At 40.6% G+C, this 20,925-nt stretch overlaps 2 protein-coding genes across 2 annotated transcripts in view; one reads left to right on the forward strand and one right to left on the reverse strand.

Annotated features, from left to right (window-relative positions):
* LOC109223973 (17.4 kDa class III heat shock protein) lies at nucleotides 690–2,212 on the forward strand. The gene is made up of 3 exons (XM_019388488.1): nucleotides 690–974; nucleotides 1,115–1,325; nucleotides 1,848–2,212. Exons 2-3 carry the CDS (start codon nucleotides 1,131–1,133, stop codon nucleotides 2,103–2,105), a joined length of 453 nt encoding a protein of 150 aa, XP_019244033.1. The 5' UTR covers nucleotides 690–974; nucleotides 1,115–1,130; the 3' UTR covers nucleotides 2,106–2,212.
* The window catches only part of LOC109224451, a gene marked incomplete at its 5' end in the record, with an annotated part of 40,412 nt that continues 22,459 nt past the window's right edge, over nucleotides 2,973–20,925 (reverse strand). The window contains 21 exons of the mRNA XM_019389032.1: nucleotides 2,973–3,351; nucleotides 3,434–3,571; nucleotides 3,658–3,824; nucleotides 3,932–3,953; nucleotides 4,038–4,114; nucleotides 4,210–4,360; nucleotides 5,244–5,351; nucleotides 5,455–5,531; nucleotides 5,728–5,740; nucleotides 5,827–5,951; nucleotides 6,032–6,073; nucleotides 6,174–6,216; nucleotides 6,324–6,434; nucleotides 6,515–6,643; nucleotides 6,781–6,822; nucleotides 6,937–7,006; nucleotides 7,108–7,231; nucleotides 7,457–7,549; nucleotides 7,638–7,706; nucleotides 7,787–7,883; nucleotides 8,743–8,799. Coding sequence (XP_019244577.1) covers nucleotides 3,298–3,351; nucleotides 3,434–3,571; nucleotides 3,658–3,824; nucleotides 3,932–3,953; nucleotides 4,038–4,114; nucleotides 4,210–4,360; nucleotides 5,244–5,351; nucleotides 5,455–5,531; nucleotides 5,728–5,740; nucleotides 5,827–5,951; nucleotides 6,032–6,073; nucleotides 6,174–6,216; nucleotides 6,324–6,434; nucleotides 6,515–6,643; nucleotides 6,781–6,822; nucleotides 6,937–7,006; nucleotides 7,108–7,231; nucleotides 7,457–7,549; nucleotides 7,638–7,706; nucleotides 7,787–7,883; nucleotides 8,743–8,799 — 1,809 coding nt within the window. The remainder of the gene's footprint in view (nucleotides 3,352–3,433; nucleotides 3,572–3,657; nucleotides 3,825–3,931; nucleotides 3,954–4,037; nucleotides 4,115–4,209; nucleotides 4,361–5,243; nucleotides 5,352–5,454; nucleotides 5,532–5,727; nucleotides 5,741–5,826; nucleotides 5,952–6,031; nucleotides 6,074–6,173; nucleotides 6,217–6,323; nucleotides 6,435–6,514; nucleotides 6,644–6,780; nucleotides 6,823–6,936; nucleotides 7,007–7,107; nucleotides 7,232–7,456; nucleotides 7,550–7,637; nucleotides 7,707–7,786; nucleotides 7,884–8,742; nucleotides 8,800–20,925) is intronic.

Raw genomic sequence — 20,925 nt, forward strand, 5'->3', positions numbered from 1 at the left:
AACCGTTCTCAAAATACTAGCCGAAAAATATATATATTTGTATATGTTTTGCATATATATATATATATATATATATTCTGTATGTTATATACAAAAATTATACAAATTTATATACTTTTTTGACTACCAAATATAGATAATTTTTGGTACGGACTAAAATAAAAAGAAAAACGGAAAAAATAAGATTGAGACAGTTATGAGTTCCATTCAGTTTCCTTTACTTGATCGAACAACCCAAAATTCAGTTATTTCAACTACATTAAATGATCTTTTAAATTGGTCAAGACTCTCTAGTTTATGGCCGCTTCTCTATAGTACCAGTTGTTGCTTCATTGAATTTGCTTCACTAATAGGCTCACGCGTCGACTTTGATCGTTATGGACTAGTACCAAGATCGAGTCCTAGACAAACGGATCTAATGGCCCCCTCTTTAGTGAGATTATATGAGCAAATGGCTGAACCAAAATATATTATTACTATGGGAGCATGTACAATCCCCCAGTGCGGCAGAGGGATTAAAGGCACATCTATGGAGTGATTTACATTTCCTCCACCTCTCACTAACGAAAAAAGAAAAAGAAAAAGATGGTGAAATATTAAAAAGAAAGAACAATGTCGTTTTGACATTTGAAGGCGAAATTGGCAACAATAACAAAATACATGAGACTAACAAAAATCCCCAATAATTGGGAGGAACTATACGTGGACGACAAATAGAAGATCACGGCCATGCGCCAAACGTAAAGGTGTCCTGTGTTCCAGCCTCTTCTAGATCCTTCGTGTCGAGAATCGAAAATACAAGAATATCTTAGAAGATTCTTTCTCTACCCAGCGTTCCCTTAATTTAAATTAGAACTTGCCTTATCTTTTTCACCTACTAGTCGGATAATTCTTCTTCTTCTAAAGGCAAAAATTCTGTTGCTTCTTTGAAAAGCTACAACAGTCTTGAAAGTCGCAGCGAATTGTGAATCCTGGTAAGTTTGCTCTCCAAAACTATGCAATTTAGGGGTTCCTTTTTTCGCGTTTCGCGTCATTAAATCATGATTAATCATATTTTGGAGTTATGTTTAAATTAAGTACTGACTGTTTTTTGTATGATTAATGTGTATTGTAGAGATCTCTGAGAGAAAATGAGCACAGTTGTGGATGCGGTGAACCAACTTCTCCACTTCCCAGAATCCATTGAAAGGGTAGTGTATCCGTCCCGCTCGCATGAGACAAGTGAGAACAGGGGTGTGAGTAGCATACCAGTCGACATTCTCGATTCCCCAAAGGAGTACATTTTCTACATGGACGTTCCTGGGTTATCTAAGTCTGAAATTCAGGTTGGTATTACACATTCAATTTTTAATTTAAACAGATTTCTAGCTTCTAATTTCATAGGAGGTGGCAAAATGGGCGGTAGGGTTTAGGGTTTTGGTCAGAATCAGGCTGGAAATGACACCAGGTAGTAGCCACTTTTAAGTATGTTGTTTAAAGTATATTCAGGGTTAACAATATATTTAAAGGTTATCTAATTTTCCTCAAACTTCAGGATTAAGTATTTTGAATTTGGAAATTCAGGATGCCAATTTAAAATTCAGGTTCTAAGCTACTAATTTAAAATTCCGGACATAAGATCAGAACTTCGGAACACAATTTTTGAATTTTAGGACACGTGAACTTTGAGATATAAAGTCTATCTCTTCCCTTTTTGTTTACCTTTTTGAATAAACTTGTGGAAGTTATTGTATTTCACATTTTCACTTAAATTATTAGTACTATAAGTTGTTCAAAATTTGCATAATTTTTAATCTCCAAATCTAATTGTGTTAGTGAACCTTGTCACTGATTGAGATGTGTCACAGGTGACTGTGGAAGATGAAAACATACTAGTGATACGAAGCAATGGGAAAAGGAAGCGTGAGGAGAGCGAGGAAGATGGGTGCAAGTACGTGAGGTTGGAGAGGAGGCTACCTCAGAAATTGATGAGGAAGTTCAAACTGCCTGAGAACTGCAATGTTTCAGCTATTACTGCTAAATGTGAGAATGGAGTGTTGGCTGTGGTAGTTGAGAAGCTTCCTCCACCACCTAAGCCTAAGACTGTTAAAGTTGCAATTTCATGAATTTTAGTTATTATCAATGTACATTTATCGTAATTCAGCTTTGTCATGGAATGAAATGTATCTCCGTTCAGTAGTATTTATGGTGATCTTTGCATTTTCCTTAACTAGGCTTGGATATCTCGTTAAAATTTTGATTTAAAGCCTTAACTCTTTTCTGCAAAATTAGAAATTGTAGAGTATACTGGTTTGGTGAGTTCGTCTTCTACTTTTCTTCGGATATTCTGGCATTTGAAGATCTAGGCTTTTGATTCATACATAGTATATATGAACAACGGTTCCTAATGGACAATTGGCGGTATATCACCAAAGTCGATCAGACTTGCAACACTTGTCATGTAAAAGTGCTAATAGCTGACAAAACCATAGTTCTTGAATTTTAGATGAACTCCTAGGGATAGAGGAAGAACGAACTGGATTTGTATTCCAAGTGAAAAAATGAAACCAACTAAACATGTTTTCTTGTGAATAGTGAGAAAAGCATATTATTTACTTTACCATGCCAAAACTATATTCGATGTGCAGACCCCAGGTTATGAGAGATGTTCGGAGTGGGGCACAATTCAGCTTCTGTTCTCTCAACATCTGATTTTGTATCTCCAATATTTTTCCTTTACTCCTTTTCAGAATTGTGCGCAATTGGCGAAATAAGAATACTTTTGATAGACATGTGATTTTGATAGACATGTGATCAATATGAAAGTTTTCTGTTTTTGCCTCACCTAATTGAACACTATGTGGGCGCTGCTACTGATCTCAAAGTGCTAATGGATCAAACTGAGTGAAAGATTTGGAAGCGTCGAACAAAAAGTATCAAAAAGAAAAAAGAAACACGTAAAAGATACTAGAAGGCTGGTCAATAGTGAAGATAGCTGTTGGCTGACAATTAATCTTCTTCACATCTCTCGCAGATTAAAATGATCTACTTTAGTCATCGGATGCAAACAGAATCTCCCTCACTCTCCGCCCGTCTCTCGCGCTCATGCAAACTTAAATTGGATGCATAACATATATTCCAGTTTCTATAAGCGAAATATTAGTTTTTGTTGACTATTGTGTCATGTGCGTTGGTACATTTGCTAGCTAACAAACGGAAATTCCAAGATTAAACTAACACATAACTGCTCGGATTACGAGAAGACTCACTAAGGAAACTACCAAGAAATGACACTAATTGAGCATCCAGTTGTTCATTTCATGCAACTTGAGATTTTTGGCGCCTCACATACTGAAGAATAGGCTCTTCCACCTGTAGACAGCAAAAATGTGACAGGATTGATTTTCAGGATTGAGAAATATAACCAAGTTTCTCTGGAGAAATTGATACATACCATGCTTGCTTTCCTTTTACGCTTATCCTGACCGGATCTGCTACAGATAACTCTCTCAAACTCATTATATTTGTTGGTACTTTCATATGATTTTCCATTCTCATTTCCAGGAACAAAACTCTCAGTAGAAGCTATGGGCTGCAAAATGTCATATTTTATTAATTATTCCTACAGAATCTTCAGTAACCAACTTTTCAGATTAATGACAATTGAGAGTGAACAACCTCAGCTCTGCTTGATGATGTGTTTTCATGGTCCCTTCTCTTTGAGACAGTCTGATCGCTCAAGGCAGAGCCATTCTGGAATGCATCCGATTTGCCTCTTGTGCGAGTGAGATCTGATCCAATAGAGTGGAGAGCACCGCAAGTGGATAAATCTGTAGGATTGTTTTCTGCGAGTACCAAAGCTGTCTTAGCTTTCGTGATATTAATCTTGATGACAAGCATAAAGTAAATTGAGTAAGCAGGACGGCAAGTTCTGAATAGTTGGAGTTATTACCTGATTTGTTCATGTCCACATCCTGACCAATGAACATAGTTAAAAAATGAATTAAAACTTTTGCGGTGCATAATCCATTGAATCCTTATAAACTCATGACTATTACCATGGCATCTTTCTCTAAGACCTTCTTAACCTCAACCAGCTTTTTCTCAGTCAAGTCAGAGTGGATCACACGCTTGCCTGCAATAACAAAAGCAATCCAGCAAATGGTGGTAACTGCTATTTCTATCTTTCTCCTCCTTGCAAAGCCAAAAGTGCAGTTTGTCAGTGAGTACCTAGCCTGCGGTTGCTCCTAGCTTCAACAAAGCCATCTTGTGTCATTTTATCTATTAGCTTCTTCACAGTAGTTTGATTTGCCTCTCCTCCTAGTTTGCTTCGGAGATTGCTAATGGTTACATAGTTCATCGGAAGAGCATGATACAAAGCCTGAAACAAGACAGTGCCATTTCAAACTTGCTTTCCAGGAATTAAGTATCAAAATTCAACACAGCTCATAACAGAAACTTTTCAACTAGTGAAATGGAGAACTGTCATATGCACCCCTCTTATAAATTTGAGAACTTCAGTTAACTAAATGAGAATACTAAACCTTTTCTCCTCATTCTCTCGGATGTTATTCGGATATCTATCTTTCCAAATCCTTCAGGCAGGATCTCATATATCTCCTCTCTGCTTCTCGAAGTTTTGTTTAAGATCCCAAATCTTATGACTTACTTCAAATTCTGAAAATATATAAATCTATTACTAAATCAGCATCCATTGACATAAAAAACATGGATCCACCTCTAACAGGACCATTATCTTCCCCTACCATGGTGGTCCTCTCAAATCCTCTAGCATCCAACCTTTCTGAACACACAGTGTCTAAGAACATCAATAACCTTCATTTCACATTTTATAACTACCTGAATCACTTATATTTTTTTCATTTGATGATAATATTGGGAAGTGTCCATTTATAAAAGAAATAGAAACATTCATCCATTTTGGTTATGGTGGGGATGCATGTCTAGAGCAGCATTTAACTTGATAAGGTAGATGCACAACATGTCGAAACGAGGAAAATGCAAACTCTATGACAGGACTCTGCACAAAAATGACTTTTGAATAGACCAGTTCCAGAAAGAAGAAAGAAAAGGGGCAAAATGTAGGTGAAGACTTTCAAAATCCATGTATCTCTATATATATAGAGACACAAAGTGAACAGATGAGAAAGTACTGATAAAAGCAGCTTCAAACACATTTGGAGAAGGATACAGCGCACACACTTAGATATCATCAGGGCAATGACAAATATGAAAAATCTCACCTTCATGTACATGTAATCTTCATCCTTGCCACGCTGCAATTGGCTGCTTTTGGGGTATTGTTGGCCGTCAATTTCTTCTTTCACAATGTCGAACTCATAGTTGAATTTCTACAATTGAGTATTAGTTGAAATAATGGTATACCAGAAAGGATATATTAATGGAGGAAATACATATATAAACTATTAACCAGTCAAGGAAAAGTTAACAAACCGTTTTCTTGTTAATGATGTAACAGTCTGTGCCGACACGTGAAAGTATGCCTTCCTTAACAAGCTTCTCAACAATTTCTGAAATCAAAATGAAAAGAAAAATAAACAGTAGAACTACTTAAATTTGATAGAAAAAGATGCTCTATTCATCTTAGCTTTTTCTTTATGGGTTTTTTGGGTCAAAACTTCAGGAACTGGACAAAGATTATTTGATCAAGGGTCTCCATTACGAAGCATAGGTTTAGTGTGTCCTCATTAGAGGTCCTTCCATTACCTTCAACCAAGACCTGCAACCAGAACAGAATATTAGGTAAACTGACCAGTTATGGGAGAAACAGGCACTTTACATGACCACCAGCACCCGAGTTTTTACCACTGAGATGTCTGGGAAATGAGAGAGAACATCAGTCACTTCAACTCTGTCAAGGTGGTATGAGTTTATCCAGTCCTTTAATCTACCAATTTGTTGTTCATCTTCTGCTGGATCCTGAGTATCATCTGAAAATTCAAATAGCACATTAGAGGTACTTGGAACTATGTCCAGCAGGACTGCAGGAAGTTGGCAGCATTAACAGTACCTTCATCAGCCATATTACCATTATCCTGAGCATCTTGCTTCTCTGTGAAGAGATCATTTCTTAGTTAAACATAATGTGATTCAGAAATACTGACGTAAGGAAATGTATAAACAAATCCGTCAAGTATGGACATATGTATTACCAATTGGCGCAACTATGTATTGGTCATCATCAGAGTGACTGAACTGAAATATATCATCATTTCAAAGATTTTAGTCCGGCAAACAAATTTAAGAGGATTGATAGTGCAGTCAAGCTTTACATACAATTGAGGAGAGAAATAACGTTCTACCTCACTATCAGATTCACTGTCATCTCCCGCAAATGAATCAGCTCCCAAGCTCACACTATTATCTTGATCATCGTCATTCTCATTCTCACAGGGATCAAGCACGCTCTTAACCTGTGCAAAAACTACATAATCTGAATTGATTTCACATTAAACTGAAAACAGTTATATTTCCTGCAATAACTGCCCCATACCTTCAGAGCTAATACAAAGTGCTTGCTGTTGACATCACCAACCTCCATTTTTAAAGGACTTTTAGCCCATGGATTAACAGTCTCCTCTTCAGTGCAGCTTTTAAAGAAAGGAGGCTCATAATCAGCAGGCTGCACAACAAGCAATTCTGTTACCGACTTCATTTGACCAATAAATTAACAAGCCAGGTGACATTTGAGACTAAAATGTTAAAATGGCAAGTGTAGAGGAAGTTAGGAAAGGACAAAAAGTTGAGGGAAGGGCATACAGTAACATCGTCATAATAAAGGAGCTTCATCAGTATAGTTCGCTGAAAAAAAGGAAAATTTGAATTTAGAAACAAGATAAATTTTTCAAAATAAATGAAACACGAGTGATCAATGATTAATGAAGCCTGTCTTTAAGGAATACCATAAATCTTTACCTCTTCTGGCATCTTATCCAAAGTTCTCATCAGCTGAATCAATGTACGGACCATTTTACAAGCAGAACTCCTGAAACAATGCTACTTCTTAACTCACTGGTTCTAGCTATCCAAATTCACTAGCATGAGGTGAAACAATACACAAGAATTTCATGATATCAACATAACTACCTCATCTGATTGGGTGTTATTTCAGTGGTTGAGTTACACTTGAATGTTCCTCCTTTCTTCGTTCCAATGCGATTGATATTCATTGACACTTCTTGGCTGTCAGAGTTTGAGTAACAGAAAGAAACTGCAAGTAGAGGACGAGAAGCATAAGTTATCCTCAAGCTCCGAGATTATAGTTTCAGGAATTATATAAAATTAACATAGAACAGTTATGATTTAGCTTTTTCATTATTTCAAGCCATACTATTCTGAGATGCTGAACTACTTAGCCTCTCATATCATTAATCAGTTCGATAATATGACAATATAATTAAAGTCCAAATGCAACCAGCTTATCTTGTTGTCATACATGCATATTCCTCGATCATTGGTCCATCTATTGTTTCGCACACACAGAACAAGAGTGTTTTAAGATACTTCTTCTGCAATGCATCATAAACACCTACAAGTAACAAAGAAATGTAAAGAACTGAAAGGACAGAACATAAAATTTAACACAAAGTATGGCAGACTAGCCAAAGACCACATGCCTTTTTCCATCCAATCAATCAGCCGACGTGATTCAGCATCCATGGGCATGAGCTTCTTAATTTTCATCTCTGTTTATGATAGAAACATTCACTGAATTAGCTAACTGAAAGAGACTGTTAACATCACAAGTTTAGCAGAAAAAGGTTACCTAAAGCTGGAACAGATTTATCACTAAAATAATTCTCAGGAAAAAGGCCTCTGACGTAAGTAATGTTGAATAAAGCAATGCGCAGCAGGTTCCTTGTCTGTTTTTTAAACCCAAGAAGGAATAGATGAGTATGTAAATGGCACATGACAAAAAGTGACAACTCAAAACCATGAAGGATCAGGAATGTAAAAAGTTCGATAAACTGACCAATTGGCAAATTTACTAGAGAGACAAACACAATACAGATTATGACAATTGTAACAGCTGATAAACTCATAAGTTAAATTCATGGCAGAACTTGTTAACTTTGAATTTACAGCCTAGACTTCTCTATGATTTTACCCAGACTAGTTTAGTAGTAAAAGGATCACAGCACGACGTAAACTGTTTGTGTGTTCGTAACCGGAAAATGTTAGTGTTGACATTCACCGGAATATTTAAGCATACAGAAGTTAGCAATCGATAACCAAAATATCGGGAAATGGTCAATATAGCATAAGTAACATAGATTAAGGCGGGTCAATACAATTTCAGAGAATAATACAAAGTTTTGATACTAAATGAAGTTAACTTCTCAAATCTGACAAGTTATTTAGATCAGGTTCAATGAACTTTAGCACCAGAAGTTCGCTAACAAAGAGATCCACAAACAATCTAAAATAACCAAAGCTGAAGATGTAATCAACGCTCAAACTAACTATGATTCCCATCAGTTGCAATTAAATAGCTACACTAGACTTTATGCTTGCGCGTTCTACTGCTCTTGTAGCTAGTTATTCTTCATAATACCTGTTTTAAATATAATATAGCTCAAAGTAAAATTAGGTCACAGAGAACTGAGTTTCGATCCAAATATTTTAGGAACGGATTCAAAATTCAAATGTACAGTCGCGATCATAAGTAATTAGCAGATGAGAACAAAAACTTCAAAAGGACGAAGTTAAGAGGTAATTTACTAGGAGGAGTGAGTCCTGCTCCGTAATTTCTGATTCCTTCACTTTCTGAGCCACAACCTGTAAAATTTGATAGAAAATTAGAGTGACAGTGTTTGAATTAACAAATGAATCAAAGCATAATTGAACTGAGAAAGCATTTTTCCGAGATGATATCTCTTCTATGCTCACCATTGTTTGCCTGATTTCTGTAGAGAGAACTAAGAATTGATGGAGAGAGAGAGATATTTGGAGAATTGAGCTGAAGTTTCTCGAAATGCTTTGTGACAAATGAAGGAAATTGGCGGGTGTGCAGGGGACGTGAGTTTATAAAGGTTTGAAAGCTTGCGCAACGCGGACTGCGTGCTATAGTGGCTAAATAGTAATTTCCGAAAAAGGCAGGGGCTTCTCCTTTTTTTTTTTTAATTATTTTTTTTTATTTATTTTTTTTTTTTAAAGAAAATAGGGGTTCTTCGATCTAAAATTCAGGAGAAATGCTTTAAACTCAGTCGTTACTCTTTTTTCTTTATCATAGTTTATTTATGTGAAAGCAAATAAATTTATTAAAGTAACTTACTTATTCAGTATCTAGTGTTTAGATATTCTTGAATTTATTATCAGCAATAAAACAATCAAGAAGTGTATCGAAACTTATAAGGAAAATATGCGAATGAACATTTGAAGAAAACATAAGGTAGGGATAGATCTAAACGTTAATTTGGATTTAATTTCTTATTTCTCAAGCATACTTGACAACATGCTATTTATTGTTGCATAAATAATGCTCAACGTCATATTCCACTCGTGCGTAATCAATCCTGTAGCAACGCTTGATGAGTGTTTGCGTTCTTCCTATGTATCACCCTTTGAAATTCGGAAAGGCGTATTTGCGGTAAAACTAATCGATCAGCGGTGCGTTCGAAGGTTCTGTGCCTTTCCCCCTCAAGTTGTCCGCTTGAGGGTCCCAGTCTAGACTTCTATAGCAACCTTACTCTGATCAATTGTGCATGCATCATGGTCAAACCTAGCCGGGTTAATATGTTGTCCATATAATAACCCTTTAAGACATGCCTCACCCAAAAGTCCATCAGGTTTTTCATAATCCCAACGGACGCAACCATGATTGTGTGCATTAATTTGGATAAGTAAGTGCTAATATGCTAATTATTGTTGTATAAATAGACGAACCTAGAGGGGGAAAGGGCCTAACCATCTTTTGTTTTGCAGAAAATGAGGCACGAAGTCCCCAGGTTCGGCATGGTCGGTAGCATACCTTCACTTTTGCTAGATTGGTGGAGGGATCTTCCTTCAAGTGACCAAAATCATGTGAAAAGGGTCTTAGGAAATCTGCCTTCTTTGTTAGACCTGCAGCCAAACAAAATGTTGATCGAGGCTGCCACCATGTTCTGGGACAAAGAAAGGGCTGTGTTCCGCTTTGGAAACATAGAAATGACCCCTCTCTTGGAAGAAATAGGGGGATCTGCTGGGCTACCTTGGGATAGCCCCGGTTTATTGGCACCAGAAAATCGCACCACTAGGGATTTTTGAAGATGATGGGGTTAAAGAAGAATGATGACTTGGAATGCCTGAAAAACTCCTACATACCTTTCGACTTCCTCTATGAACGATACGGTCAAAGCAGCTCTTACCGTATTTTTGATGATGAATTCTCCATCACCTCCTTGGGCTAGATTCATCGTAGGGTCTTTGTGTTCATTGTGTGTTTCTTGGGCATGCTAGTGTTCCCGATCCAAGGGGACAGAATCGACACCAGGCTAGCCATGGTGGCCAAAACTCTGATGGATGGGATCGAGGGTCAGACATATACCATTGTCCCTATGATCATTACAGATATGTACCAGGCCTTGGAACGCTGTCAGAAGGGGTTCAGATTCTTCGAGAATTGCAATTTGCTGCTGCAAGTTTAGCTGCTAGAACATCTCCAAAAGGGTCAATACTGTCAAGAATTTCCGCGAAAGCCGTGGAATGATCACATAGCATTTCATCATCCCAAGAGAATGACCTATATTCCTAACATGTTTGCTCAGCCTAAGGATGTTGCAGGATGGGTTCAGTTTTTCAACAAGTTAACTGAGGACCAGGTTCAATGGATGTTCGAGTGGTTCCCTACCGACGAGTTCATCATCAGATCCAGGGATGTTCCCCACTTGGTATTGATTAGGTTAATGGGCATATACCCTTATGCTCCCCTCAAGGTTATGAAACAGGCATGCAGGAGACAGGTCATACCGCGAGTCGCTAAGATGAGTCACTTCATAGCCAATTTTCAGGCTGACGCCATCCCATATAAAGATGAAGCACAACACATGTGGCACTTGAAGATTATCATGGAAAAGGATACCATCGATCAGGATCGATATCATGCGGGTCATACATACTTCTAACCCTCATGGTTGGGTGATAACATAGCAGGGATCTTCGAGCCAAGGGTTGGTCCAGGAAACAGGGTCATAGACGAAGTTGCCGAAGCGCAGGTAAAGTACAACAAATTGCGCAAAAGAATTCGCGAGTCTGAAGCTGAGCATATGGAGCAGCATAAGGACGACATGGAAATGATCAATGAATGGAAGAAAAGGGCTGTTAAATCCAGCGAAAGACTGGAATATCTGTAGTACAGTCTAATGGAATTGGAGGGGAAAATGAGGAAGAGAGTCACCGATTGCCAGAACGCAGAGGGAAACGAGGGAGGACATTTGGCAGGGGCATTCTTACTGCTGAACCTGCGCGAACTAGGGGAACTGATCGACAAGAGTATCCAGTCTGGAGAGGGTCCTTCTGGGACCAAATAGATTAGGTTTACTTGCTTTCTAAATGTAATAAGGCCAAGTGCCACTAGTAACATTATCTTATTTAGTATCATTTTGGGTCGTCTATTTTTATGTAAATGAAATGAGGCAATTATTGGCACTAAATTTCTCCAAATCTATTTGTCGCTAGGCCTACCTCGGGCACAACGGGGCTCCCAAATTAGGACGTGAATTTACATACCCACAATATGTGTTTAAATACTGCAAACTTTTCAGAATTATTACTGACTTGGCTACCTTTTGTTTTTCTTTCTTTCTTTTGATTATTCCCATTCCCCAAAGGTTGGTTCGTGCATACTGGCATCATCAGCTTATCACACAAGATCCAGGGGCCCTCCACCTTCTCCTCCTCCTAGTCCACCAAAAGGCAAGGGAAAAGCAAAAATGGAAGATTTGAACGGCACTAGAAAGAAAAACAACACAGAGATTGAACATGCACAAACTTCTGATGGTCGGAGTACTCAGGTCCCTAATGATGCAGTTTCACGGCTCGAACAGAAAATACTAGAACTCCAGTGTGAGCTTGAGCATGTCAGGAATGTGGCAAACATATCCTTCTCACTCAGCGTCCCAGACATCAATCATCCAAACAGTCAGAACCCCGCACCACCTCAAAACACACCCAACAAGCGCCCAAAAATCCTCCTGTACCTCACCATTATACAACTCCACCATAAAATCAAACTATCCCACCACAGTACCAGCCAAACACCTACCACACTCCACAAAATACTCCACCAGTCATTCCTGAACCCCAGAATTCCACCAATGTCACCACTATTCTCAAACTCTAGGTCGCCAAAAAGACCCTATATATGTGGAGATCCTACCTCACTCCACTCAACCCATCTCCTATGCACCGGAATTTGTTGAGAAGGACATGCTCATTAAGGTGTAGAAGGAGGCAAGGGGATAGAAGGTCTGAACTATGAAGACCTATGCATACAACTGGATGTAGAACTTCCAGAGGGTTACAAACCTCCCATGTTCGAGATGTTTGACGGTACAGGTGATCCCAGGGTTCATCTAAGGACCTATTGTGACAAGCTTGTCGGGGTCGAAAAGGATGAAAAGATTCGGATGAAGCTTTTTATGAGGAGTCTTACGGGAGATGCCTTGTCCTGGTACATCAGCCAGGATCCTAAGAAATGGTCCAACTGGGTGAGTATGGCATCTGATTTCATGGGCCAATTCAGGTTCAACACAGAAAATGCACCAGATGTCTTCTACATTCAGAACCTCAAGAAGAAGCCCACCGAGACTTTCCGCGAGTATGCTACTCGTTGGAGGTCAGAAGCAAAGTCAGGCCAGCATTGGACGAGGAACAAATGAATAAGTTCTTCGTTAGAGCACAGGATCCGCAATACTATGAAAGGTTGATGGTTATTGAAAACCATAAGTTCTCTGATATCATCAAACTTGGTAAAAGGATCAAAGAAGGCATCAAAAGCGGGATGGTAACAAACTTTGAGGCATTGTAGGCCACTAATAAAGCATTGCAGTCAGGGGGTATATCTAAAAAGAAGGACGTGGGAGCAGTAATGGTTGCCCAAGGACCCAAAACTCCATTCGTATACCGAACCTCCCCACTTGCGTATCAAGCACCTCCACCCACATATCAGGCACCCAAGAAGCCCGCAGTCACACTCAATCCCATTATAGTGCAGATACAGCTGCCAGTGGAAGTCGAGGTAACAACATCAGTCCCATTTGAAGCTGAGGTAGAACCCCATGCAGTTGCACCTATTCCATTTGAGGTGAAAGTAGCCACACCATTTACAGTGACACTATCAACCACACCGCCTTTCAGCACCAAGGCTGTACCATGGGATTATGTGGCTGAAGCTAGAAGAAAAGGAAAAACCAAAATGGGAGAATCTGGTGCTGCACAAGGGATGACTAGGACTGGAATGGTCTATACACCCGAGCATTTGGGAGAGCCCAGCAAACATGCCTCTAACAAACCTCCCATTATGGAAATAAGCCCAGATGACCTCTGGAGGAAAGTACAAGCAAGGGAGTATTCAGTCATCGATCATCTGAACAAGACTCCTGCTCAGATATCTATCTTGTCGTCGCTGCAGAATTCAGAACCACACAAGAACGCTCTGATGAAAGTATTGGACGAAGCATATGTGCCCAATAACATCACAAGCGGAGAAATGGCTAACATGGTGGGACAGGTACTGGAAAGTCACAAAATCACTTTCCACGAGGATAAGTTGCCGCCTGAGGGTTTGAGTCACAATAAGGCAATGCATATCACAGTGCAATGCGAAGACTACTTCATTACCAGGGACTTGATCGATGGAGGATCCAGTCTCAATATTTGCCCATTGACAACACTGAAGAGGTTGGGCAAAGGCCTATATGAGATACGAGAAGGGAACATGAACGTGAAGGAATTTGATGGGTTTCAGAGAGCTACCATCGGGGAAATTAATCTCTGTCTACGGATGGGTCTACGTGGTTTGATGTCGAGTTTCAGGTGCTGGACATATCTGCATCCTACAATCTGTTGTTGGGATGACCATGGATACACGCTGCTGGGGCTGTGGCATCAACTTTGCATTAGGCAGTGAAGTTTAAGGGGAACCATCAGGAGGTGATTATCCATGGAGATGGGAGCAACCCCATTTACACCCGTCAGACTATTCCGATGGTCGAGAATAGGAGAAAGCTAGGCGGAGAAACTTATCATCATATCGAGCGGGTCAATGCAATTGACAAAGATAAGTGGTGGGATAGCAAGATAGCAAGCATGATGAACTGGAGAGGGTATGAGCCTGGCAAAAATCTTCAGGGCATTTCCAAGCCAATACAGCCGAAGCGTCATGGCACTACTTTTGGCTTGGGATACCGATACACTTGGAAAGAGTATAGAAATTGGTCACCACCATGGCATGGTCCGTACTATCCATTGGAGCAGCCTATACCGCACTTGAGTCAGACCTTCCAACAGGCCGACATCATATGGGGATCGGAGGAGGAAGAAGCACTGGCAGCCTTAAGGAACCTGTTCTTGGAGGATGAAGACATGGACTGTTGTGTAATTGTTGAGGAGGAGGAGGAGGAGGAAGGCCCTACCATCCGGGCTGTGGAGAAAGGATCATTCCTCAAGAATTGGACTGTCAGACCATCTAGGGCCCAACGAGTCCCGGGCATTACCATTTCCTATCTCGATGAACCAACAACTGTGACATGTAATGAGACGACGCAACAAAAGTTTAGTGATTTGGAAGAAGAAGATGTCATACCCGAGGAAATTGTCAGAGAAATAGAAGACTCTGAGAACAAGCCTAAGTCCAATCTGGACGAAACAGAAATAATCAACTTGGGAGATTCTGAAACTGTCAAGGAAACCCGCATCAGCATCCACTTGTCGCCATCAGAAAAAGAAGAGTACACACAGTTCTTAAAAGGGTATGAGGACATCTTTGCATGGTCATACGATGATATGACCGGGTTAAGTACATCCATTATTGCTCACAAGTTGCCCACAAACCCAACATGTCCACCAGTGAAGCAGAAACTCAGGAAATTCAAGCCTGACATAAGTCTGAAAATCAAGGAGGAGGTTACTAAGCAAATCAAGGACAAGGTCCTCAGGGTGGTTGAATACCCAACTTGGCTAGCCAACATCGTGCCAGTTTCAAAGAAGGATGGGAAGGTCAGGGTCTATGTTGATTATCGGGATCTCAACAGGGCCAGCCCAAAGGATGATTTCCCACTTCCAAACATACACATCCTAATCGACAATTGTGCTAAGCATGAACTCCAGTCGTTTGTGGATTTTTTGCCGGTTACCATCATTTCTGGATGGATGAAGAGGACGCTGATAAAATGGCTTTCATTACACCATGGCGAGTATACTGTTATAAGATGATGCCATTCGGTCTAAAGAATGTTGGGCCACCTATATGAGGGCTATGACTACCATTTTTCATGAACATGATATATAAGGAGTTCGAGGTATATGTGGACGATGTCATCATCAAATCCAAGAAAGCCACTGATCATATAGCCGATTTGAGGAAGTTTTTCTACAGACTGCGGAAATACAACCTGAAACTAAACCCCGTAAATGTGCATTTGGGGTTCCTGCCGGAATGTTACTTGGGTTCATTGTCAGCCGCCGAGGGATAGAATTGGATCCATCAAAAGTCAAAGCCATCCAAGAGCTACCGCCACCGAAGAGTAGAAAGATGTAATGAGTTTTCTAGGACGGCTAAACTACATCAGCCGGTTTATAGCCTAGTCCACGGTTATATGTGAGCCAATTTTCAAGATGTTGAAGAAAGATGCTGCAACTAGTTGGACTGAAGATTGTCAAAAGGCTTTCGACAAGATCAAAGAGTACTTATATACACCACCAGTCTTGGTCCCGCCAAAGCCAGGAAGACCCTTGCTACTCTACCTTGCAGTGCTGGATGGAGCCTTCGGCTGCGTTCTGGGGCAGCACAATGAGACAGAGAGAAAGGAACAAGCTATCTATTACCTGAGTAAGAAGTTCACTCCATATGAAGCGCGGTACTCTCTATTGGAACGTACCTGCTGCGCTCTGACTTGGATAGCTTAGAAGCTGAGGCATTACTTTTGTTCCTACACAACATACCTCGTATCAAGGATGGATCCCTTGAAATATATCTTTCGGAAACCCATGCCCACTGGCAAGCTGGCTAAGTGGCAAATCTTGTTGAGCGAGTTCAACATTGTTTATGTAACTCAGAAAGCGGTCAAGGGACAGGCACTAGCAGATCATCTTGCTGAGAACCCTGTGGAAGGAGAATGCGAACCCCCAAAAACGTACTTTCCCGATGAAGAGGTGCTATTCATAGGAGAAGATATTGCTGAGTCCTACGACAGTTGGAGAATGTTCTTTGACGGAGTGGCAAATTTCAAGGGAGTCGGCATTGGAGCCGTCTTGGTATCAAAAACTGGTCAACATTATCCGGTATCTTCTAAACTCAAATTTCCCTGCACCAACAATATGGCAGAGTATGAAGCATGCATACTAGGGCTCAACATGGCCATCGGCATGAATATTTAGGAGCTGCTGGTAATCGGTGATTCAGATTTTCTTGTGCACCAGGTACAAGGAGAATGGGCCACCAAGAATTCCAAGATATTGCCATATCTGCACCATGTGCAGGAATTGAGAAAGTGGTTCACGAAGATAGAGTTTCGGCATGTTCCCGGCATTCAGAACGAGTTTGCCGACATATTGGCCACTCTGTCATCCATGATACAACATCCCGGCAAGAACTTCATCGATCCTATCCCAGTAAGGATCCATAGCCAACCGGCATATTGTGCCCATGTTGAAGAAGAAACAGACGGGAAGCCTTGGTTTCACGATATCAAAGAATATTTGGCAAAAGGAGAATATACGGAGCATGCAAATCATACTCAGAAACGTACGCTTCGGAGGTCGTCCAACAATTTCTTCCACAGAGGAGGAACCTTGTACAAAAGAACTCCTGATCTAGGATTGCTAAGGTGTGTTGACGCAAAAGAAGATTCTAAGCTACTTGAGGAGATACATGCTGGGACCTGCGGCCCGCATATGAACGGCTTTGTCTTGGCCAAGAAGATACTTAGGGCCGGTTATTTCTGGATGACCATGGAGACAGATTGCGTCCGGTATGTCCGAAAATGCAACCAATGTCAAGTACATGCCGATATGATAAAAGTGCCGCCAAATGAGCTCAATGCAACAAGCTCACCTTGGCCATTCGCCGCTTGGGGGGTGGATGTCATTGGTCCAATCGAGCCCATCGCCTCAAATAGGCATCGGTTCATCTTGGTAGCTATTGATTACCTTACCAAATGGGTCGAAGCAGCATCTTACAAGGCAGTAACTAAAAAGGTCGTAGCAGATTTTGTCCGCGACCGAATTATTTGTCGGTTCGGAGTTCTAGAATCAATCATCACTGACAATGCCTCCAATCTCAACAGTGATCTGATGAAGACCATGTGCGAGACTTTCAAAATCAAGCACAAGAATTCCACAGCCTATAAACCTCAGATGAATGGAGCTGTAGAAGCCGCTAACAAGAATATCAAGAAGATACTGAGAAAGATGGTAGAAAATCACAAACAATACCACGAGAAGTTGCCATTGGCTTTATTGGGATACTGTACCACAGTCCGCACATCAACCGGGGCAACTCCCTACTTACTAGTTTATGGTACTGAAGCTGTTATTCCTGCTGAAGTAGCGATTCCTTCTTTGAGAGTCATACAAGAAGCTGAGCTCACCGACGCAGAATGGATAAGGAGTCGTTATGAGCAGCTAGCCCTCATAGACGGAAAAAGGATGAATGTAGTGTGTCATGGGCAACTCTATCAGAACAGAATGTCCAAAGCCTTCAACAAAAGAGTCAAGCAAATGCAGTTCACACCGGGGCAGCTGGTGTTGAAGAAGATCTTTCCGCATCAGGATAAAGCCAAAGGAAAATTCTCTCCCAACTGGAAAGGCCCTTACATGGTTCACAGATTATTGACAGGAGGAGCCCTCATACTTGCAGAAATGGAAGGAGAAGTCTGGCCAAAACCGATCAACTCAGATGCAGTCAAACGATACTATGTGTAACTATTTATGTTTTCACAAAATGATGTAAATTGAACTACGCTCGAACTGATTCCCGTTTAAGAGGGGATACGTAGGAAGCCCTGTGGGTTCAGTCACAATTCAGTAAAAATCCTATTTTTCCCCGCAATCAGAAACTGGGGCAGAATTTTGAGGACCCTCAAAATTCCGAAGCAATTTCAGCCGATCGCAGCATGTGCAACAGTCAGACGTGTCCATCTAACTGGGGCAGAATTTTGAGGACCCTCAAAATTCTATAGCAGGAGAGGTTGCAATGTCTCGGATCGTGTCACAGTCACTAGTTCATCTAACCAATTTCTAAAATAATATATTTTTATTACGTCTTTGAAAACTATGCATCCTTGCTCGTAAAATGACTCTGTTTAGCCAACGCTACCCCCAATGATCTGAACAGGACCTTCGGACCAAGCAAAGCTAGCCAAGCAAGCCGACGGAGGCACGAACCGACCTCCCCCTTTACAGAACTCACAATTTTTCTTTGGATGCAGGAGCGAAGAATATACATGCCTCCAAGACACAATCTTCATAACAACCGTGATACTGAAATCTATTACCAGCTAAGAAAACTCTGCTATCACCTACTATTTATTCTATTTTTGCATGGGACTAAGCCCTGTCCCAAACCATGCATGAGGCTAAGCCCTACCTCCATACCTGCATAAGGCTAAGTTTTGCCTTCCACTTGCATGGGACTAAGCCTTGTCCCGAATCTTGTATGAGGCTAAGCTCTGTCTCCATTTGCATGAGGCTAAGCCCTGCCTCCATACCTGCATAAGGCTAAACACTACCTTCCATTTGCATGGGACTAAGCCCTATCCCGAATCTTGCATGAGACTAAGCTCTGTCTCCATCCGCATGAGGCTAAGCCCTGCCTCCATTTGCATAAGGCTAAGCACTGCCTTCCATTTGCATAGGACTAAGCCCTGTCACGAATCTTGCATGAGACTAAGCTCTGTCTCCAACTGCATGAGGCTAAGCCCTTCCTCCATACCTGCATAAGGCTAAGCTCTGCCTTCCATTTGCATGGGACTAAGCCATGTCCCGAATCTTGCATGAGACTAAGCTCTGTCTCCATCTGCATGAGGCTAAGCCCTGCCTCCATTTGCATAAGGCTAAGCACTGCCTTCCATTTGCATGGGACTAAGCCCTGTCCCAAATCTTGCATGAGGCTAAGCCCAGCCTCCATATCTGCATAAGGCTAAGCTCTGCCTTCCATTTGCATGGGACTAAGCCCTATCCCGAATCCTACATGAGGCTAAGCCATGACTCCATATCTGCATAAGGCTAAGCTCTGCCTTCCGTCTGCATGGGACAGAGCCCTGTCCCGAATCTTGCATGAGGCTAAGCTCTGCCTCCTATTTGCATAAGGCCAATCATCGCCTTTATTTGACGAGACTAAGCACTGTCTCTCCGGCACTATCTATTTGTTCCTCTTTCGGGCTAAGCTCTGCCCTCAACCTCACAAGACTAAGCATTGTCTTGTTGATTTTAGCATCATATTATTGCATCTCATAGGCTGAAATATCGCCAACTTGTCCAAAGGCGTCATTGTCTAAAAGCATCATCCTCATAGCCGGAAGACACCATGCCATGGCCTGAGGATCTCTCAAATTTGCATATCATTATTCAAATGCGTCATGGTTCGGAGGCACCATTTTCATGGCCTGAGAACATCATTTCATGGCCTGCGAATCCCCCATCAAACAATTCATGGCCCAGGACATCATGGTCTAAGGACGTCATCCTCAACCGTCCAAAGACAATCTTTCATGGTCTAAAAGGAATTTGCATCATCTATATACTCTCATGCATTGTGTCTTAAGTTTTTCAGGTAATCCAGGAGGTAACCGTTCTTCGAACAAGAGCATCCTTCGCTCCGGTTTCTGCTCATACCATTTTCACTTTGCCATTATAACCGATTCACATCAATTACCCACCTTACTCTGTCATATCCAGCTATCTGCCCTATAATAAATACGTTACACTCCAGACTCACAACCATAACTCTGTCCGACATTACCCTTCGCAAAAGAACCTTTGCTGAAACAAGCTACCATTCCTATAACAACTCCATCGGCTTCATTCACCGGTGGGTCCAGAACTACACATGGCCTAATTCCTATAAAACCAGGGATATGTAGGCAACTCAGAGACCAGATCTCAGCCTCCATTTTTTTTCAAAACACCCACTCGGTCAAAATCGGTCATCATTTCTTTACCCGAGAAATCTTTCATCCTTCCCGGGTAAAGAGGGGCAGCTGTTGGTACCCAATTTTTCTCTCATATATTTTTAAATTTTGCATAAATACTTTCAAAATATTGTACATGCATTTACAAATATGCACAAGTATTTTACAATTTTTCTACAATTTTTTAAAGGCCCTAAACCCATTTATTTATGCATTTTTAATACATAAATGTTCAAAACTATCCCTCATAATATTTTATGATGATTTAATCATCTAAATTCGTCATTTATGTTCATATGAGTGTTCAAACATTTTAATTGCATTTTTATAATCACATTTTCATGTTTAAGGCTATAATTGCATATTTTGCAAATATAGCCCCTACATAGGCATAACTACATTATCTATACAGAAAATGACTTTTTATATTTTTATAATATTGAATAATTATTTTAAATTACCTTCATGCTTGAAAATCATTTCCTATCATTTTATTAGCTATTTTTAAAATTATTTTAATTGGTAAAATGGGTATTTAAGTAACAACCCCTAATTTACACCCAAAATCGCCCCCCCC

This window comes from Nicotiana attenuata, chromosome 3 (assembly GCF_001879085.1).
Source record: "Nicotiana attenuata strain UT chromosome 3, NIATTr2, whole genome shotgun sequence".
NCBI lineage: Eukaryota > Viridiplantae > Streptophyta > Magnoliopsida > Solanales > Solanaceae > Nicotiana > Nicotiana attenuata.